We start from the raw sequence: 21,567 nt of genomic DNA, 5'->3' as shown, positions 1-21,567 counted from the left end.
TGACTGGTGCATATTCTTGAAATCACCAATTCTTGTAAAAATGGAAATACTGTTTTCATTATCACAGCCTTCAAATTAGAACGAAGGAAACTGTGGACGCGAGTGTGGTTTGAAGGCATACAATAAGACTATCTGGTTGGATCGCTTTGGCAGATGTTTTAACATTTCAACGTACATACTATTTTATTGAAGAGAAACAAAAGGTCTAGCCCAGCTTTATGCTCCACACAAATTTCCTCCTAGCGTTCTGCATCAGTCTAATCCAGTGTTTAGGCTCCCCAGAAGTTCCCTCCCAGCGTTCTGCACCAAACATCAAGACCACCCTGACCTTTATTTCTACCTCGTATTCTTTCGAGCTTCCGGCTCACTGCATCTGGTGCCAGCTATTAATTGTGGTGATAAATTGCACGTCATAAAAACTCTCTCCATAAAGAGGTTCCTCGGGCCTGGAATAGCATCTATCTTATATTTATGGATTTGAGTTATTTTTTCGTCCATGTGTGTAAATATCTACGTCATGCCTACCCTTTTATGTCTTTTATGAAGTTAAAAACCTCTAACCGGTTATCGTTTCGTCTTAAAATCAAATGAAATTGGAACAAGGTGTGCAGAAAATGCGAAGTTAACGAAATTACTAGTCAATTTGAGATTGAAATAAGATAACAGAAAAGTAACAAGATTACCAAGAGCCTAAGGCTGAGGTGCGAATGGCCGTATTATAAACATTGTTTAACAGATATCAGGGGGGTTATACAAATTATAACTTCGGAAGGCAAATAATTTGAGTGAGGCAGACAGCTGAATCCAGAGCGGAATATCAAAGAGACTGAACAGTATAATGGCCAGCACCGTAAAGGGGAAGGTAGTAATTCTTCATTCGGCATCAGGACAGGCGGGTTCCATCTCTAACCCGAGATATGGAGGCTTGATCCATCTGACAGTTAGAACCACAACAGATTGAAAATATTTTCCTCTCAAAGACGCAGGGCTGGATTCTCCGTTTCTGAAACAAAATGTTCACGTCAATGGAGAATCCATGGGATTTTGCGACAGAAATATCGGTGCTGCACCTGCACTGATTCTGCGACTATTAAAGGGCTGGCATCGGTGCCGCGTGGATCACAATCGATTCCAATGAAAAACAGTGCGGGATTCACCAGGTCCGTGATTGACACTCGGGATGCCGAGAAGCTGCAGCTGCACATACACATTACACCAATTGTAAGGTTGAGGAAGCAAACACCTGGCAGGGCTCTAGAGGGTTACAAGGTAGCGGGGAAGGACTGAGGAGAGCTATAAGGGGGCACGGAGAAGCACTGGTGGGAAGGATTAGGGAAAACCCTAAGGCGGTATACACTTACGTGAGAAAGAAGTTGATCAGAGTGAGAGTAGAAATTTGTGCCTAGAGTCTGAGGAGATGAGGAGGCCCGAAATGAATATTTTTCTTCAGTATTCACTACAACGTTGTTGCTCACGAGAACAGTGTGAACCAGGTTAATAGACTCGAACAGGTTGATATTAAGAAGGAGGATTTGCTGTAAGTTTTGAAAAGCATCAGGATACGTCCCCTGGGTCTGATGGGATATACCCAAGGTTACTATGGGAAACGAGGGAGCAGACTGCTGCACCATTGGCCATGATCTTTGCGGTCCTCACTCTCCGCTGGAGTAGTACAGTATGATTGGAGGGAAGCGAATGTTTTTCCCCTGTTCAAGAAAGGGAATAAGGAAATACCTGGGAATTGCAGACCCGTCAGTCTTAGGTCTGTGGTGAGCAAAATATTGGAAAGGATTCTAAGAGATAGGATTTATGATTATTTAGAAAGACATAGTTTGATGAAAGATAGTCAGCATAGCTGTGTATGGGGCAGGTCATGCCTCACAAGCCTCATTGAAGTCTTTGAGGATGTGACAAGACACATTGATGGAGGTCTGGCAGTGGATGTGGTGTGTATCGATTTCAATGAGGCATTTGATAAGGTTCCCCATGGTAGGCTCATTCAGAAAGTAAGGAGCATGGGATACAGGGAAATGTGGCTATCTGGATACAGAATTGGCTGGCCAAAAGAAGACAGCGAGTGCTAGTGGATGGAAAGTATTCCACCTGGAGTTTGGTGACCAGTGGTGTCCTGCAGGGATCTAGTCTGAGATCTCACCTCTTTATGATTTTTATAAATTATTTAAATGAGGAAGTGAAAGGGTGGGTTAATAAGTTTCCCGATGACACAAAGGTTGGGGGAGTTGTAGATAGTGTTGAGGGCTGTTTCAGGTTACAACAGGATATTGACAGGATGCAGAGCTGGGCTGAAAAGTGGCAGATAGTGTTCAGCTTTGATAAATGTGAAGTGATTCATTTTGGAAGGTCGAATTTGAATGCTGAATAAGGGTTAAAGACAAGATTCTTGGAAGGGTGGAGGAAGAGAGGGATCTTGGGGTCCATGAACATAGATCCCTCAAAACCCATATCCCAGGTTGATAGGGTTATTCAGATGGCATATGGTATGTTGGCTTCCATTAACAGGGGATTGATTTTAAGAGCGGCGAGGATTTGCTGCAGCTTTATAAATCTCTGATTAGACCACACTTGGAATGTTGTGTCCAGTTCTGGTTGCCTCATTATAGAGAAGCTGTGGATGCTTGGGAGAGGGTACAGAGGAGATTTACAAGGATGCTGCCTGCACTGGGGAGCATGTCTTATGAAGAAAGGTTGAGGGAGCTAGGGCTTTTCTGAAAAGAGCGAAGAAGGAAGAGAGGTGACTTGATAGAGGTGCACAAGGTGATGAGAGGCATGGACAGAGTGGATAGCCATAGACATTTCCCCAGGGCGGAAATGGCTGTCAGGAATTGACATAATTTTATGGTAATTGGAGGAAGGTATAGGGGAGATGTCAGAGGTGGGTGCGTGGAATGTACTGCCAGAGGAGGTGGTGGAGTTAGAGTCATTCGGGACTTATAAGCAACTCTTGGACAGGCACATGGACAGCAGTAAATTGAAGGGGTGTAGGTTAGATTGATCTGAGATTGGGATAAATGGTCGTCAAAACATCGTGGGCCAAAGGGCCTGTACTGTTCTGTACTGTTCTATGTCCTCCTGTGCAATCTCCACACAGAGAGTGACCGAGAGCCGGATCGAACCTGGGCCCTCAGCGCCGAATGCACTGTGCTAACCCACTGCTCCATTGTGCTGCCCTTTGCTGGGAGAATTTTGCTCATTTCAGCCTGACCCCCCTCCCCGACCCCACCCCTCTTTGCCATTAAGCACGAGTCTCCCTTGCCAGTGGAAAACATCTCCCAGCATTCACTGTTAGGACCCCAAACGAGAAGCCGACTATTTTCAATTTTTGAAACAATGAGGAAATTGTACTGCACCACAAGTGTGATAACATTAGCCAATAGGTATTTTGAGTGTCAAAGCAAACTTTAATGTAAAGACAGAATTAAAGAAATTAATAACAAATAAATAGCTTTGCAGTTAACAGTTTCAACAATTCATAAGTAAAAGAAAAGACCTCATTTACTTCATAACCCTGTCACTCTATTTCAATTGAGCAATGCCATTATATTTCAAATACCACATACGAATAAAGATAACAACTAGGTTCTGAATTGTTTTTCTTTGAAGAGAGAACCTTTGCAGACCAAACTGAAACACTTCTGTACACGTTAGATTTCTCGGACCAACTGACTTTTCAGACACACCTGGCTTCTGCCATTCACTACATCATCTGTATGCAAAGCAAAGGCATTATTTTGTGCTCATTACAAGATGTCACTGGACATCTTCAGACAGGACTAAAAATGATCTATACCCCACGTGTCTTTCAGACGTACACAATGTTCCAGCAGCGAGCTCTCGACAAATATATGCTACTCAAGATCTATTAGCAGAACAACTCACCTGCAAATAAGTTGATACCTCACTTTTACGGCACCTCAAACACAAATTTAGCAGTCGCCCTATCTGCATTCATCTCAATCCAGGTTTAAATAACATTACTTAAAAATATACACCATAAAAATGACAATTTCTTTCATTCTTAATGCACCCCGTAAAACTGAACCAGCAACGTGAAAAAATGGATTTGTTTTCCCATAGCCTTTCCAACTTAAAATGCTATTCATTCCCAGACACTACTATTGCACTATACGAGAGACCTTAACATATATTTCCTCCAAATTTAAACATCAGTTGCACTTCCGGTGCGGGGCATGGGGTACCGGTCACATCCTGGGTGGCTATTCTGCAGGTTACAGCACTTCTGGATCATCTGTCCGATTGATGCACGATCAGTTACTACAAAGACGAGAATAGAGAATAATCAAGGCTTCATTGAGCTGAGATGTGTGGCTTCCTGCAGCTGCTGCCAGAATGGGAGCAGCTCCGGTGAGCACACACATTTATCAGCCGCCTACTGGGTGGAGCCAGCAGGCAGGGATTTACCCCTGTACCTCTCGTACAGGAGCCTTACCAAACTAAATCTAATATATAGTTACTACATCTAATATACAGTTAGTGGTGACTACCACACCGATCGATGGAAAAAATAATAATTTGGTGGGAAAAAATCTGAAGCAGTAAAACTGGCCGTGGAGTTGGGGACCCAATGATTGTGGCGAGGGAGCAGAGGAGCAAGCAAATGTGGCTTAGGCAAGCTCTCACGGTGCCAGGTGTACCAGTGCAGAGATCAAACCCAGGCACGCCAGCTTGACCAGGAAGACCAAGTTCACGAACCTCTCCCTGAGAGAAAGGGAAGAAAAGTAAACTAAACTAATGAAAAAGGGAGAGAGAAAAAAGAGAGTAGATTGAGGAACGGAACTGTTGCTTGGTTTGTGTAAAAGGAAAGCAGGCTCCCGGGACGGTCATGTGCTCTGCGATCGCACGCAAGACAACTCCAGTATGAAAACTTTAAAACTAAACTTTTAACCACATCGTACGGGTGACAAAGCTATCCAGAATCTGCCCCACACCCCTCCCCTACCAGCCTAACCCTGCTGACTACACCAAAGAAAAATCAGAAAAAGGAAAATGGATTCGAGCCATCTGCCCACAAGTAACACCAGCAAGGATGTGGGGAGAGATTCTTTAGCCTCGTAGCCGATGGCAACATGAGGTGACACAGAAATGGAATGGCCATCCCCATGGAGTTCTAAGCGCAGACCCAGGTGCTGATGGAGATACTCATGGGCCCCCAAAGACACTAAATGAGCAAAAAAGAGAATACTTGGCAGCGATAGATAATCCATCTATGGTGGCGGAAAGGGCTTCAGACAGGGCCTGAAGTTAACAGGAAAGGGGAGGTGCGAGCGGAGGCTGGGGGGAGGACATGGGGAGCGGGTGGGGAGGGTGTGCCAAATAAAGGAAGGGAGGCTGGTGATTTTGTAGAGATAGCCACTGGAAGTATCAACCTCATATCTAGTGTCTTGTTAGACCTCCTTAGAAACCAAGGTCTTGCCGACCAAAAGAGAGATTGTACTTTGTCTCGAAATAATTGGGGATTGAAACTCCCGAAGTAAGAAAAGGATATAAATATTTAAGCAAAAGCTACGAAAGTTAGAGTTTCGCTTGGAGAGCTGTTTAGGGGATTACTGGGTGTTTATTTGACAGGCTGCTATCTTGACTCGGAGAGTTCTGCTCTTGATTATCAAACTCTGAGACTACTAGTCATTGTAAGTATGAAACGTTTATACCTTGAGCAATTATGTATTTAAGGAGTTCATAGGCTAACTCGTCACATATCCTGCATTTATCAAACTGTATAATTTATCAAAACACTTGTATTACTTTTTCCTTTAAATAAATTACATATGTATTTTACCATACAGATCCTTGTCTATTTTAATAAATAAAAGTGACATTTAAAATGACTCATCATATTCTCATCCTTTGAGGCTATCTGAAGGGTTACTTGCCCATGCCAGGCTCTCAGGAATTAGAAATATTTAATTGACGTTAAGGAAAAGATAGCATCTAAGTCATAGTCTAACCTGTACACTGAAGGTAGTGAACACAAGGCACACTGTGTATACTATAATTAGAACTCCCATATAGCAAGCCTAACTTTAGATATTTATAAGACCGTGTCTGGTCACTTACAACCTCGACTAATCTGGAAGATCTTAGATAGAATACTCAACTCTCTCATGGGGAGGGTGTGCCAAAAAGGGAACTGCATGTCAATTGTAAGTAATAACCGTTTCAATCATCTTCTGTACAGTGTAAAAATGGAAGTCAATAAAAAACGTATTTGAAAAAATGGTTCAATGGCAGAGCAGACTCGATGGGCTGAATGCCCTAATTCAGCTCCAAAGTCTTATGCCCTTATCATAGAATTGACAGTGCAGAAGGACCCCATTTGGCCCATCGAGTCTGCACCAGCTCTTGGGAAGGGTGTCCTACCTAAGCCTCTATCTTCGCCTTATCCCCTCACCTCCATCCTATTCCCGTTACCCTACCTAACTGTTTCTTTTGGACACTAACGGCAATTTTGCGCACCCAATCCACCTAACCTGCACATCATTGGACTGTGGGAGGAAACCAAGCACCCAGAGGAAACCCACCCAGACACGGGAAAAACATGCAAACTCCGCACAGACAGTGACCCAAGCCGGGAATCGAACCTGGGACCATGGAGCTGTGAAGCAACTATACTAACCACTGAGCTACAGTGCTGCCCGGAATGGTTTTATCAGTTAGGTTAATTGGTCATGCTAAATTGCCTGTTAGTGTTAAATGGTTAGGTAAGGTTACTGCAATAGGGTGGGGGAATGGGCCTGAGTAGGGAGCTCTTTCAGAGGGTTGGTGCAGGTTCACTGGACCGCATGGCTTCCTTCTGCATTGTGCGGATTCTATGCAAGTAAGGACGGTTGTTTGGTTCTGCAAACTGCAATCAGTCAGTCAGTGAATGAAGACAACTCGGTCTTTTCCATTATTATTTGGCTTGAAACAGCTGGATCTACTGGCAAACAACATAATAATTTCTACTGAATGACCTATCCAGCAACGGTTAACTGATATTCAACGTGTTAAATGTCTAAATATTCAATTACTATGAACATTGAAATATTTTCTGATCTAATATTTCTGTAATTTGTCTGGCATTATCTGTGATTGCAAGTGTTGGGTCTATCGCTAACTTAATTTTTGTAGCCTTTAACATGTATCTGACTGTCTGAGGCTTCACTATGAATTTTCCTACACCACCATAATTGCATTTAGAATTATCTCTTCGATTTTCATTTTTTTCTTTTATCCCTAAATGAACCACTGCAGATTTCAGTGAAAAGAAGCTTGATTGTGTACTTCAACCTGAATATGTAGGGGTTTCGGTGGAGTGGGGTTGGGGCTGTTAAAATAGTAAGGTGATGATGAAATATATTTCGAAGAGGTCTGGAATCATGATCTGGAGACGTTAGTTCAAATCCAACAACAGTTCAGTAAAATAAAGCAATTCATACCTTTCAATGTTAATTTTATTCCTATCAGTCTTAGTGACTAAAACAGAACAGGAAATGCCAATATTATTCAGTTGACTTGGTAACTTTTGTCGAGTCAATGAAAACCAGATTTTTTTTTTCCAATGAAGGGGAAATTTAACGAGGACAATCCATCTACCCACACATCTTTGGGTTGTGGGAGTGAGACCCAAGCAGACACAGGGAGATTGTGCAAACTCCACACAGACAATGAACCGGATTGGGGATCGAAGCCGGGTCCTCGGCGCCACGAGTGAAAAATAGAGTTAATATTTCAGTTGAATGAACTACAATAAGAACGAGAACAAAGGCTGGATATGTACCAAAGTTTACACAAGTAGGACGAGTGCATAAGGGAGGGAGATCAAAAGACAAGTTATGTGATAGGCTGGATGGAAGGAGAGAGTCACGGATAAAATGAACGATAGTGCAAGGCTTATTGAGACAACCAAATAAAGTAAGTGTGGGTCCAGAGGATGTGCAATTTTGAAGTGATATATCACTAAGTGCGCAACACCCCCAACCCTTCACAAGGCACCTTCCCATTGAAACAACTGAATGTACAACCTGCCTTTTTACCCCATCGATCACAATCAAAGCTCACAAGCACTCGTTCAGTTGGAACATATTTCAATTGTACTTTTAAATCCCAATTTTGAGGTTAGAAATGCGATCCCCTTCATATTGTTTAGATAAAACACATTGTGTAGAGCACTTTTTTTTACACTGTCAGTGTGACACTGATGTTCAACATTTTGGTTGTTTTATTCCACCACCCCGTTTCCTCAATTACCTTTCTGTCCTCGGCAAAACGCGACTGATGGCACAGTAAATAACATGATTTGTTTTCAGATACTTTTGGAGGATGTGAAATGAAAATCGCGTATTGTCACAAGTAAGCTTCAAATGAAGTTACTGTGAAAAGCCCCTAGTCACCACATTCCGGCGCCTGTTCAGAGAGGCTGTTACGCGAATTTAACCATGCTGCTGGCCTGCCTTGGTCTGCTTTCAAAGCCAGCGATTTAGCCCTGTGCTAAACAACCCCTGGGGACATTGGGATTAAATTGGGTTCCTCCAAGAATTGATAGAAATTATTCCCATCTCCTGGTGTAGTCGGCATCTTCCTAGTTTTAGCAATATACTGAGAATATATATATACACATAGATTGAAACATATAAAATTATGACGGGAATAGATAGGATAGATGCGGGAGTTTGTTTCCACTGGCGGGTGAAAGCAGAACTTGGGGGCTTAGCCTCAATATAAGGAGAAGTAGATTTAGGACTGAGCTCAGGAGGAACTTCTTCACCCAAAGGGTTGTGAATCAATGGAATTCCCTGCCCAATAAAGCAGTTCAGGCTCCTTCATTGAATGTTTTCAAGATAAAGATAGATAGTTTTTTGAAGAGTAAAGGAATAAAGGGTTATGGTGTTCGAGCAGGAAAGTGGAGTTGAGTCCACAAAAGATCAGCCATGATCTCATTGAATGGCGGAGCAGGCCATAGGGGCCAGATGGCCTCCTACAGCACTTAATTCTTATGTTCTTAATGCGCTAATTACCTCCATCTTTGAAGGGTCCCCGGACCAGGAGAAACCGGGCAGCACGGTAGCATAGTGGTTAGCACTGTGGCTTCACATCATCAGGGTCCCAGGTTCGATTCCTGCTGGGTCACTCTCTGTGTGGAGTCTGCACTTTCTAGGTCTGCGTGGGTTTCCACTGGGTGCTTTGTTTTCCTCCCACAGTCCAAACACGTGCAGGTTAGGTGGATTGGCCATGCTAAATTGCCCTAAGTGTCCAAAAAAGGTTAGGAAAGTTTAATTGATCATGCTAAATTGCCTGTTAGTGTTAAATGGTTAGGTAAGGTTACCGCGATAGGGTGGGGGAATTGGCCTGGGGAGGGTGCTCTTTCAGGGGGTCGGCGCAGGTTCACTGGGCTGCATGGATTCCTTCTGCATTGTACGGATTCTATGCAAGTAAGGACGGTTGTTTGGTTCTGCAAACTGCAATCAGTCAGTCAGTGTATGAAGACAACTTGCCCTTTTCCATTATTATTTGGCTGTAAAGATCCTTGAAACAGTTGGACCTACTGGCAAGCGACAAAATAATTTCTACTGAATGACCTATCCAGCAATGGTTAACTGATATTCAATGTGTTAAATGTCTAAATATTCAATTACTATGAACATTGAAATATTTTCTAATCTAATATTTCTGCAATTTGTCCAGCATTATCTATGATTGCAAGTGTTGGGTCTGTCGCTAACTTAATTTTTGTAGCCTTTAACATGTATCTGAATGTCTGAGGCTTCACTATGAATTTTCCTACACCACCCTAATTGCATTTAGAATTATCTCTTCGATTTTCATTTTTTTGTTTTATCCCTAAATGAACCACTGCAGATTTCAGTGAAAAGAATCTTGATCATGTACTTCAAACTGGATATGTAGGGGTTTGGGTGGAGTGGGGTTGGGGCTGTTAAAATAGTAAGGTGATGATGAAACATACTTCGAAGTGTTCTGGAATCATGATCAGGAGACGTTAGTTCAAATCCAACAACAGTTCAGTAAAATAAAGCAATTCATACCTTTCAATGTTAATTTTATTCCTATCAGTCTTAGTGACTAAAACAGAACAGGTAATGCCAATATAATTCAGTTGACCTGGTAACTTTTATCGAGTCAGTGAAAACCAGATATTTTTTCCAATGAAGGGGAAATTTAACGAGGCCAATCCATCTACCCCGCACATCTTTGGGTTGTGGGAGTGAGACCCAAGCAGACACGGGGAGATTGTGCAAACTCCACACAGACAATGAACTGGATCCGGGATTGAAGCCGGGTCCTTGGCGCCATGATTGAAAAATAGAGTTAATATTTCAGTCAAATGAACTACAATAAGAACGAGAACAAAGGCTGGATATGTACCAAAGTTTACACAAGTGAAACGGTAGGACGAGTGCATAAGGGAGGGAGAGCAAAAGACAAGTCATGTGATAGGCTGGATGGAAGGAGAAAGTCACGGATAAAATGGATGGGAGTGCAAGGCTTATTGAGACAAGCAAATAAACTAAGTGTGGGTCTCGAGGATGTGTAATTTTGAATACATATATCACTAAGTGCACAACACCCCCAACCCTTCACAAGGCACCTTCCCATTGAAACAACTGAATGTACAATCTGCCTTTTTACCCCATCGATCACAATCAAAGCTCACAAGCACTCGTTCAGTTGGAACATATTTCAATTGTACTTTTAAATCCCAATTTTGAGGTGAGAAATGCGATCCCCTTCATATTGTTTAGATAAAACACATTGTATAGACTAGAGCACTTTTTTTTACACTGTCAGTGTGACACTGATGTTCAACATTTTGGTTGTTTTATTCCACCACCCTGTTTACTCAATGACCTTTCTGTCCTCGGCAAACCGCGTCTGACGGCACAGAAAATAACATGATTTGTTTTCAGATACTTTTGGAGGAAGTGAAATGAAAATCGCTTATTGTCACAAGTAAGCTTCAAATGAAGTTACTGTGAAAGCCCCTAGTCGCCACATTCCAGCGTCTGTTCAGGGAGGCTGTCATGGGAATTGAACCGTGCTGCTGGCCTGCCTTGGTCTGCTTTCAAAGCCAGCGATTTAGCCCTGTGCTAAACAGCCCCTGGGGACATTGGGATTAAATTGGGTTCCTCCAAGAATTGACAAAAATTATTCCCATCTCCTGGTGTAGTCGGCATCTTCCTAGTTGTAGCAATATACTGAGAATATATATATATACACATAGATTGAAACATATAAAATTATGACGGGAATAGATAGGATAGATGCGGGAGGTTGTTTCCACTGGCGGGTGAAAGCAGAACTTGGGGGCTTAGCCTCAATATAAGGAGAAGTAGATTTAGGACTGAGCTCAGGAGGAACTTCTTCACCCAAAGGGTTGTGAATCTATGGAATTCCCTGCCCAGTAAAGCAGTTGAGGCTCCTTCAGTGAATGTTTTCAAAATAAAGATAAATAGTTTTTTGAAGAATAAAGGAATAAAGGCTTATGGTGTTCGAGCAGGAAAGTGGAGCTGAGTCCACGCGTCTTCCACCAGTCATCTGGTGGCCTGTCGATCACGAGGTTTTCGACATGTGATGGCAGACTCTGGGCACAGTAAGTCATTGTTCAACACAGGCGATCCCGCTCCGTGTTTTAATCTGTGATGGACTTTCATCGTTTAATAACGGCACTCTTGAGCTTCGCGGAGAAAGAAACTGGAAGGCGCCTTCGTCCCTACTTTACTATGTCGGTGCGGCCTGTTTACCTTTGTTGCTTAATTGTTTTAGTATCATAATCTCATTAAAATGTTACTATTGCACTTTTTCTGCCTCGTTTAGATAAGCCAGAAGACAATTTCCCCTCTGCCCTTCTGGTTGGCTTTGCAGCAGGCGGGTTAATCAGATTAGTGATGATTAAATCAGATTAAAATCAACTCCTTCAATATTAAAGTAAGGAATCACCATTTTCTAACACATCAATTGACCTGCCACCATGAGTTATTTGCACACAAAACGTGCATGCCTTTCTGTTTCGGCAATAATTTCAGATACCATCATTTAGTCATCTTGCAGATGGGATCTAATATGGTGTATCTAATGGTCAATTCATTATTTGAAACTCGTTTCTTGAATTCTGAGAGCAATTTTCCAACAATGAATGTTCCAACAGCTACTTTTCTGTAATTGGCACAAGTTATGTTTGGTCTATTTGGAAGCTTTGGGGAACCATAAGAAGTAGGCGAATCCATTATTGCGCATTATGGACAAAGTTGTACAATCATCGAGTAAAATATGACTTAAAATCTGAATAAACAACGGATTTTATCACAAATGGATGGTATGTGTTTTAATCTGTGATGGACTTTCATTGTTTAAAACTGGCACTCTTGAGCTTCGCGGAGAAAGAAACTGGAAGGCGCCTTCGTCCCTCCTTTACTATGTCGGTGCGGCCTGTTTACCTTTGTTGCTTAATTGTTTTAGTATCATAATCCCATTAAAATGTTACTATTGCACTTTTTCTGTCTCGTTTAGATAAGCCAGAAGAGAATTTCCCCTCTGCCCTTCTGGTTGGCTTTGCAGCAGGCGGATTAATCATGTTAGTGATGATGGTGACACTGACGATTCTCGTAATGCCATGCAAATCTGATGGTAAGATGTGACACTTCCTGATTCACAACAGGCATCTTCCGTCCAGATGCAATGTAATGCTATGCTGTGGAGATGCCGGCGTTGAACTGGGATGAGTACAGTAAGAAGTCTTCCAACACCAGGTTAAAGATTCACCAGAGGAAGGAGCAGTGCTCCGAAAGCCAGTGTTTGAAACAAACCTGTTGGACTTTAACCTGGTGTTGTAAGACTTCTTAATGTAATACTATGGCATGGGCAAGTTTAAATGGTGCTGACTGGGATCCAGATTTCGAGAGCAGTGTCTATTGCTGTCAGAGAGTTTGCCCTGTTGGGACCCAGTGTTCTGACGAGGACAGGATCTAAATTGGAAATACACATCCAAATAGGTTCAGTAGCTACGAACAGTTCTTGCTTTTGTTCTTGGCTATGACTGAAGGTGATGATGCGAATTATATACATAACATGCCGCAAACATTGCACTGAGCTTGGAGGAGCAGAAACCCTATGCAGAAATCTTCATCCAGAATTTATAATTCAAAACGGACTATTCAAAGTTAAAAAAAGCTGGATAAATTCGAAAGGTCCGATGGTATCTGTCGAGATAAAGGAGAGTTAAAGTTTTAGGTCGATGACATTGGGTGAGAAGCCGGATCTGCAACGGTAACTATTTTTACCTCCACATATAAAGCCTAACCTATGTTGGTTCTGACAGACGGTATGAAGAGAGAAACTCCTTTGAAATAAATCCAAATGTTTTCAGCATTTTGTGTTTTTATTTCACATTTCAAGCACGTGCGGCATTTTGTTTTGCATGTAACACTGCGCGTTCTGTTGGAGCGCGGTCCCCATCTCATCCACCAGTGGGAGCGGATGCTAGGGTTCTGCTGATGATGAGTCCGGTCACAATACTCGAATATTGAGTATTTTCTGGCGGGCACCTGATGAACTTGATCATGAACGTAATTTCATTTTTTTCTGATAGACCGGGCGATTATGGAAGACATGACCGACCAGTTTGATGAACAGGTCAGTTTCAGGGGAATGCGATTGCGAAATAGGCTGCTATTTCAATTCAATGAACACTTACACGGTAGTTATGCTGACATGTTTGGGACAGAGTGCTGCTGCGAAAGGAACACGTGGCCAAAAAAAAACCTGAGTTGATTGTATCCTCAATGCCTTCCTCTAATATGAAGTGTAGTCGATGACCAGTCAGAACAAAAATGATACCCGAATCTAAGATCGCCTCCTTGACTGCATTGCTGCTGTTGGCGTTTTTTAATGCCGGTTGAGAGCTCAATCACTCCTCTGAGGAGACACAGCCAGGTCCATTCTCTGATCAACCGATATCCTTTCCAATGGCCATTGCAACAACCTTGAGTGCTGCGCAGCGTTGTTCGCTGACAGATGCAACGACACTTTACTGGTCCCAGGTCCACTGCAGAAAATGTGACCTTCTCAAATAATCAAATACAGAAATGCGGTGATCTCGGACTAAGATCAAAAAGGCCAAAAGAATACAACAGGCTATGGCTGGATTTTTCTGTCGTCTCAGATGGCGCCGAAGCGTAGCGACTCTCAGTGAGCTCTCACCGCCAGATTCCCTTGCTATATATTTTATAACCGTTATTATAGTATAGAACATAGAACATTACAGCGCAGTACGGACCCTTCGGCCCACGACGTTGCGCCGACCTGTGAAACCATCTGAAGCCTATCTGACCTAAACAATTCCATTTTCATCCATATGTCTATCCAGTGACCATTAAATGCCCTTAAAGTTGGGGAGTCTACTACTTGTGCAGGCAGGGCGTTCCACACCCCTACTACTCTCTGAGTAAAGAAACTGCCTCTGACATCTGTACTATATCTACTACCCCTCAATTTAAAGCTATGTCCCCTCGTGTTGGTCATCACCATCGGTGGAAAGAGACTCTCACTGTCCACCCTATCTAACCCTCTGGCTATCTTATATGTCTATATTAAGTCACCTCTCAGCCTTCTCCTCTCTAACGAAAACAACCTCAAGTCCCAGAGCCTCTCCTGGTAAGACCGTCCCTCCATACCAGGCAACATCCTAGCAAATCTCCTCTGAACCCTTTCCAAAGTTTCCACATCCTTCCTATAATGTCGTGACCAGAACTGCACGCAGTTCTCCAGGAGCGGCCGCACCAGAGATATGTCCATCTGCAGCATCACCTTGTGACTCCGAAACTCAATCCCCCTGCTGTTGTATGTTTTCATGTATGGAGCGATCTGCGTGGACTCTGAGCAGAAAACTACTTTTCACTGGAGCTGGATACGAGTGACAATAAATTAATTAAATAAATTAATAAATACATTCACTGTTCAGTAACGCATGCGCAAGTCCGTGGCCATTCCAGCAGCATGAGTCCTGTCAACACAGATTGTGAACGAATATTCAGATAAATGACACCATTTGAGAAGGAGTTGTCCTGGATATCCTTTCTAAGACTATTATAAGAGGGGTAAAGTTACTTACATGCCTGATCTACGGGAGGAATTAAACTCACTCGATCTAAGTATTATTTGGGGGGTTTTTGCCCTTTCATTTTTGGGATTAAATATATTAGCAGTATTTCTTCAAACTCCCTCCCCAGAGTTTGCACGGAACAAAGACGAGGAATCCAATATACGCTGATATCAACTTCAGAGAACAGAGGGAAACTGGGAAACCGGGACAAGAGAAAAAGAGCACCGAATATGCTCAGGTACGACCAAGTAATATAAAAATCCATTCCAACCAGGGCCGCCCTGACACAACTCTGATCTCAGTAATATGCAATCAAACATTTAAATAATTAATCTGAGTAACAGCTGCTACTGAAATGCCATTGTTATTTTCACAGATAAAGCACGGAATTGACGGTAACCTGATTTATGCGTCGTTGGATGTCACCGATGTCCAAACTGGGGCAAGTAGGAAAGCGGGTAAAAGTCGAGTGGTGTACGCAGTGGTCAACATAAAAAAACCAAGCGAAAGATCCTGGATTGCGTGAGCACCACCAATATCCAGTAATGTTGCAGATACGCGTGGGCTGGCCGTCCTATGGCCCAATCGTTATACAAACTTTCCGCAGCAGGCTGAGTGCAGACTGTATTTCAATTGATTGGAACGGGGTGGATGGAGAAGGAGATGTGATTGCAGTAAGATTCTATCATAATGACTGGTGCATATTCTTGAAATCACCAATTCTTGTAAAAATGGAAATACTGTTTTCATTATCACAGCCTTCAAATTAGAACGAAGGAAACTGTGGACGCGAGTGTGGTTTGAAGGCATACAATAAGACTATCTGGTTGGATCGCTTTGGCAGATGTTTTAACATTTGAACGTACATAATATTTTATAGAAGAGAAACAAAAGGTCCAATCCAGCTTTATGCTCCACACAAATTTCCTCCTAGCGTTCTGCATCAGTCTGATCCAGTGTTTAGGCTTCGCACAAGTTTCCTCCCAGCGTTCTGCACCAAACCTCAAGACCATCCTGATCTTTATTTCTACCTCGTATTCTTTCGAGCTTCCGGCTCACTGCATCTGGTGCCAGCTATTAATTGTGGTGACAAATTGCACGTCATAGAAACTCTCTCCATAAAGAGGTTCCTCGGGCCTGGAATAGTATCCATCTTATATTTATGGATTTGAGTTATTTTTTCGTCCATGTGTACAAATATCTACTTCATGCCTACACTTTTATGTCTTTTATGAAGTAAATAGCCTCTATCAGATTATCGTTTCGTCTTAAAATCAAATGAAATTGGAACAAGGTGTCCAGAAAATGGGAAGTTAACGAAATTACTAGTCAATTTGAGATTGAAATAAGATAACAGAAAAGTAACAAGATTACCAAGAGCCTAAGGCTGAGGTGCGAATGGCCGTATTATAAACATTGTTTAACAGATATCAGGGGGGTTATACAAATTATAACTTCGGAAGGCAAATAATTTGAGTGAGGCAGACAGCTGAATCCAGAGCGGAATATCAAAGAGACTGAACAGTATAATGGCCAGCACCGTAATGGGGAAGGTAGTAATTCTTCATTCAGCATCAGGACAGGCGGGTTCCATCTCTAACCCGAGATATGGAGGCTTGATCCATCTGACAGTTAGTACCACAACAGATTGAAAATATTTTCCTCTCAAAGACGCAGGGCTGGATTCTCCGTTTCTGAAACAAAATGTTCACGTCAATGGAGAATCCATGGGATTTTGCGACAGAAATATCGGTGCTGCACCTGCACTGATTCTGCTACTATTAAAGGGCTAGCATCGGTGCCTCATGGATCACAATCGATTCCAATGAAAAACAGTGCGGGATTCACCAGGTCCGTGATTGACACTCGGGATGCCGAGAAACTGCAGCTGCACATACACATTACACCAATTGTAAGGTTGAGGAAGCAAACACCTGGCAGGGCTCTAGAGGGTTACAAGGTAGCGGGGAAGGACTGAGGAGAGCTATAAGGGGGCATGGAGAAGCACTGGTGGGAAGGATTAGGGAAAACCCTAAGGCGGTATACACTTACGTGAGAAAGAAGATGATCAGAGTGAGAGTAGAAATTTGTGCCTAGAGTCTGAGGAGATGAGGAGGCCCGAAATGAATATTTTTCTTCAGTATTCGCTACAACCTTGTTGCTCATGAGAACAGTGTGAACCAGGTTAATAGACTCGAACAGTTTGATATTAAGGAGGATGTGCTGTAAATTTTGAAAAGCATCAGGATAAGTCCCCTGGGTCTGACGGGATATATCCAAGGTTACTATGGGAAACGAGGGAGCAGACTGCTGCACCGTTGGCCATGATCCTTGCAGTCCTCACTCTCCACTGGAGTAGTACAGTATGATTGGAGGGAGGCGACTGTTGTTCCCCTGTTCAAGAAAGGGAATAAGGAAATACCTGGGAATTGCACACCCTTAGGTCTGTGGTGAGCAAAATATTGGAAAGGATTCTAAGAGATAGGATTTATGATTATTTAGAAAGACATAGTTTGATGAAAGATAGTCAGCATGGCTGTGTGAGGGGCAGGTCATGCATCACAAGCCTCATTGAAGTCTTTGAGGATGTGACAAGACACATTGATGGAGGTCTGGCAGTGGATGTGGTGTGTATGGATTTCAATGAGGCATTTGAGAAGGTTCCACATGGTAGGCTCATTCAGAAAGTAAGGGGCATGGGGTACAGGGAAATTTGGCTGTCTGGATACAGAATTGGCTGGCCAAAAGAAGACAGTGAGTGCTAGTAGATGGAAAGTATTCCACCTGGAGTTTGGTGACCAGTGGTGTCCTGCAGGGATCTAGTCTGAGATCTCACCTCTTTATGCTTTTGATAAATTATTTGGATGAGGAAGTGGAAGGGTGGGTTAATAAGTTTCCCAATGACACAAAGGTTGGGGGAGTTGTAGATAGCATTGAGAGCTGTTGCAGGTTACAACAGGATGTTGACAGGATGCAGATCTGGGCTGAAAAGTGGCAGATAGTGTTCAGCTTTGATAACTGTGAAGTGATTCATTTTGGAAGGTCGAATTTGAATGCTGAATTAAGGGTTAAAGACAGGATTCTTGGAAGTGTGGAGGAACAGAGGGACCTTGGGGTCCATGAACATAGATCCCTCAAAACCCATATCCCAGGTTGATAGGATTATTCTGATGGCATATGGTATGTTGGCTTCCATTAACAGGGGGTTGATTTTAAGAGCGGCAAGGATTTGCTGCAGCTTTATAAATCCCTGATTAGACCACACTTGGAATGTTGTGTCCAGTTCTGGTTGCCTCATTATAGGGAAGCTGTGGATACCTTGGAGAGGGTACAGAGGAGATTTACCAGGATGCTGCCTGCACTGGGGAGCATGTCTTATGAAGAAAGGTTGAGGGAGCTAGGGCTTTTCTGAAAAGAGCGATGAAGGAAGAGAGGTGACTTGATAGAGGTGTACAAGGTGATGAGAGGCATGGACAGAGAGGATAGCCAGAGACATTTCCCCAGGGCGGAAATGGCTGTCAGGAATTGACATAATTTTATGGTAATTGGAGGAAGGTATAGTGGAGATGTCAGAGGTGGGTGCGTGGAATGCACTGCCAGAGGAGGTGGTGGAGTTAGAGTCATTCGGGACTTATAAGCAACTCTTGGACAGGCACATGGACAGCAGTAAATTGAAGGGGCGTAGGTTAGATTGATCTGAGATTGGGATAAATGGTCGTCAAAACATCATGGGCCAAAGGGCCTGTACTGTGCTGTACTGTTCTGTGTCCTCCTGTGCAATCTCCACACAAAGACTGACCGAGAGCCGGATCGAACCTGGGCCCTCAGTGCCGAATGCACTGTGCTAACCCACTGCTCCATTGTGCTGCCCTTTGCTGGGAGTATTTGCTTATTTCAGCCTGACCCCCCTCCCCAACCCCACCCCTCTTTGCCAATTAGCACGAGTCTCCCTTGCCAGTGGAAAACATCTCCCAGCATTCACTGTTAGGACCCCAAACGAGAACCCGACTATTTTCAATTTTTGAAACAATGAGGAAATTGTACTGCACCACAAGTGTGATAACATTAGCCAATAGGTATTTTGAGTGTCAAAGCAAACTTTAATGTAAAGACAGAATTAAAGAAATTAATAACAAATAAATAGCTTTGCAGTTAACAGTTTCAACAATTCATAAGTAAAAGAAAAGACCTCATTTACTTCAAATGAGCAACGCCATTATATTTCAAATACCACATACGAATAAAGATAACAACTAGGTTCTGAATTGTTTTTCTTTGAAGAGAGAACCTTTCCAGACCAAACTGAAACACTTCTGTTCACATTAGATTTCTCGGACCAACTAACTTTTCAGACACACCTGGCTTCTCCCATTCACTGCATCATCTGAATGCAAAGCAAAGGCATTTTTTTGTGCTCATTACAAGATGTCACTGGACATCTTCAGACAGGACCAAAAATGATCTACACCCCACGTGTCTTTCAGACGTAAACAATGTTCCAGCAGCGAGCACTCGTCAAATATATGCTACTCAAGATCTATTAGCAGAACAACTCACCTGCAAATAAGTAGATACCTCACTTTTACGGCACCTCAAACACAAATTTAGCAGTCGCCCTATCTGCATTCATCTCAATCCAGGTTTAAATAACATTACTTAAAAATATACACCATAAAAATGATAATTTCTTACATTCTTAATGCACCCCGTAAAAATGAACCAGCAACTTGAAAAAATGGATTTGTTTTCCCATAGCCTTTCCAACTTAAAATGCTATTCATTCCCAGACACTACTATTGCACTATACGAGAGACCTTATCATATATTTTTGGCAAATTTAAACATCAGTTGCACTTCCGGTGCGGGGCATGGGGTACAGGCCACATCCTGGGTGGCTATTCTGCAGGTTACAGCACTTCTGGATCATCTGTCCGATTGATGCACGATCAATTACTACAAAGACGAGAATAGAGAATAATCAAGGCTTCATTGAGCTGAGATGTGTGGCTTCCTGCAGCTGCTGCCAGAATGGGAGCAGCTCCGGTGAGCACACACATTTATAAGCCGCCTACTGGGTGGAGCCAGCAGGCAGGGATTTACCCCTGTACCTCTCGTACAGGAGCCTTACCATACTAAATCTAATATATAGTTATTACATCTAATATCCAGTCAGTGGTGACTACCAAACCGAGCAAAGGAAAAAATAATTTGGGGGAAAAAAAACTGAAGCATTAAAACTGGCCGTGGAGTTGGGGACCCAATAGGTGTGGCGAGGGAGCAGAGGAGCCAGCAAATGTGGTTTAGGCAAGCTCTCACGGTGCCAGGTGTACCAGTGCAGAGATCAAACTCAGGCACGCCAGCTTGACCAGGAAGACCAAGTTCACGAACCTCTCCCTGAGAGAAAGGGAAGAAAAGTAAACTAAACTAATGAAAAAGGGAGAGAAAAAAAGAGAGTAGATTGAGGAACGGAACTGTTGCTTGGTTTGTGTAAAAGGAAAGCAGGCTCCCGGGACGGTCATGTGCTCTGCGATCGCACGCAAGACAACTCCAGTATGAAAACTTTAAAACTAAACTTTTAACCACATCGTACGGGTGACAAAGCTATCCAGAATCTGCCCCACACCCCTCCCCTACCAGCCTAACCCTGCTGACTACACCAAAGAAAAATCAGAAAAAGGAAAATGGATTCGAGCCATCTGCCCACAAGTAACACCAGCAAGGATGTGGGGAGAGATTCTTCAGCCTCGCAGCCGATGGCAACATGAGGTGGCACAGAAATGGAAAGGCCATCCCCATGGAGTTCTAAGCGCAGACCCAGGTGCTGATGGAGATAATCATGGGCCCCCAGACACTAAAAGAGCAAAAAAGAGAATACCTGGCAGCGATAGATAATCCATCCATGGTGGCGGAAAGGGCTTCAGACAGGGGCTGAAATTAGCAGGAAAGGGGAGGTGCGAGCGGAGGCTGGGGGGAGGACATGGGGAGGGGGTGGGGAGGGTGTGCCAAAAAAGGAAGGGAGGCTGGTGATTTTCTAAAGATAGCTACTGGAGGTATCAACCTCATATCTAGTGTCTTGTTAGACCTCCTTAGAAACCAAGCTCTTACCGACCAAAAGAGAGACTGTTCTTTGTCTGGAAATAACTGGGGATCGAAACTCCCGAAGTAAGAAAATGATATAAATATTTAAGCAAAAGCTGCGAAAGTTAGAGTTTCGCTTGGAGAGCTGTTTAGGGGATTACTGGGGGTTTATTTGACAAGCTGCTATCTTGACTCGGAGAGTTCTGCTCTTGATTATCAAACTCTGAGACTACTAGTCATTGTAAGTATGAAACGTTTATGCCTTGAGCAATTATGTATTTAAGGAGTTCATAGGCTAACTCGTCACATATCCTGTATTTGTCAAACTGTATAATTTATCAAAACACTTGTATTACCTT

The 21,567-nt window shown here is 43.0% G+C and overlaps 1 protein-coding gene across 1 annotated transcript in view; it reads left to right on the top strand.

Moving 5' to 3' along the window:
* Positions 1-21,567, top strand: part of LOC119970902 (tyrosine-protein phosphatase non-receptor type substrate 1-like) — a 60,603-nt gene that overhangs the window by 34,515 nt on the left and 4,521 nt on the right. Inside the window, exons 8-11 of the mRNA XM_038806011.1 lie at positions 12,541-12,657; positions 13,619-13,662; positions 15,258-15,368; positions 15,507-15,572. Coding sequence (XP_038661939.1) covers positions 12,541-12,657; positions 13,619-13,662; positions 15,258-15,368; positions 15,507-15,572 — 338 coding nt within the window. The remainder of the gene's footprint in view (positions 1-12,540; positions 12,658-13,618; positions 13,663-15,257; positions 15,369-15,506; positions 15,573-21,567) is intronic.

This window comes from Scyliorhinus canicula, chromosome 9 (genome assembly GCF_902713615.1).
Source record: "Scyliorhinus canicula chromosome 9, sScyCan1.1, whole genome shotgun sequence".
NCBI lineage: Eukaryota > Metazoa > Chordata > Chondrichthyes > Carcharhiniformes > Scyliorhinidae > Scyliorhinus > Scyliorhinus canicula.
Note: the sequence above shows the minus strand (reverse complement) of the source record. Positions and strands in the feature narration are given on the sequence as shown.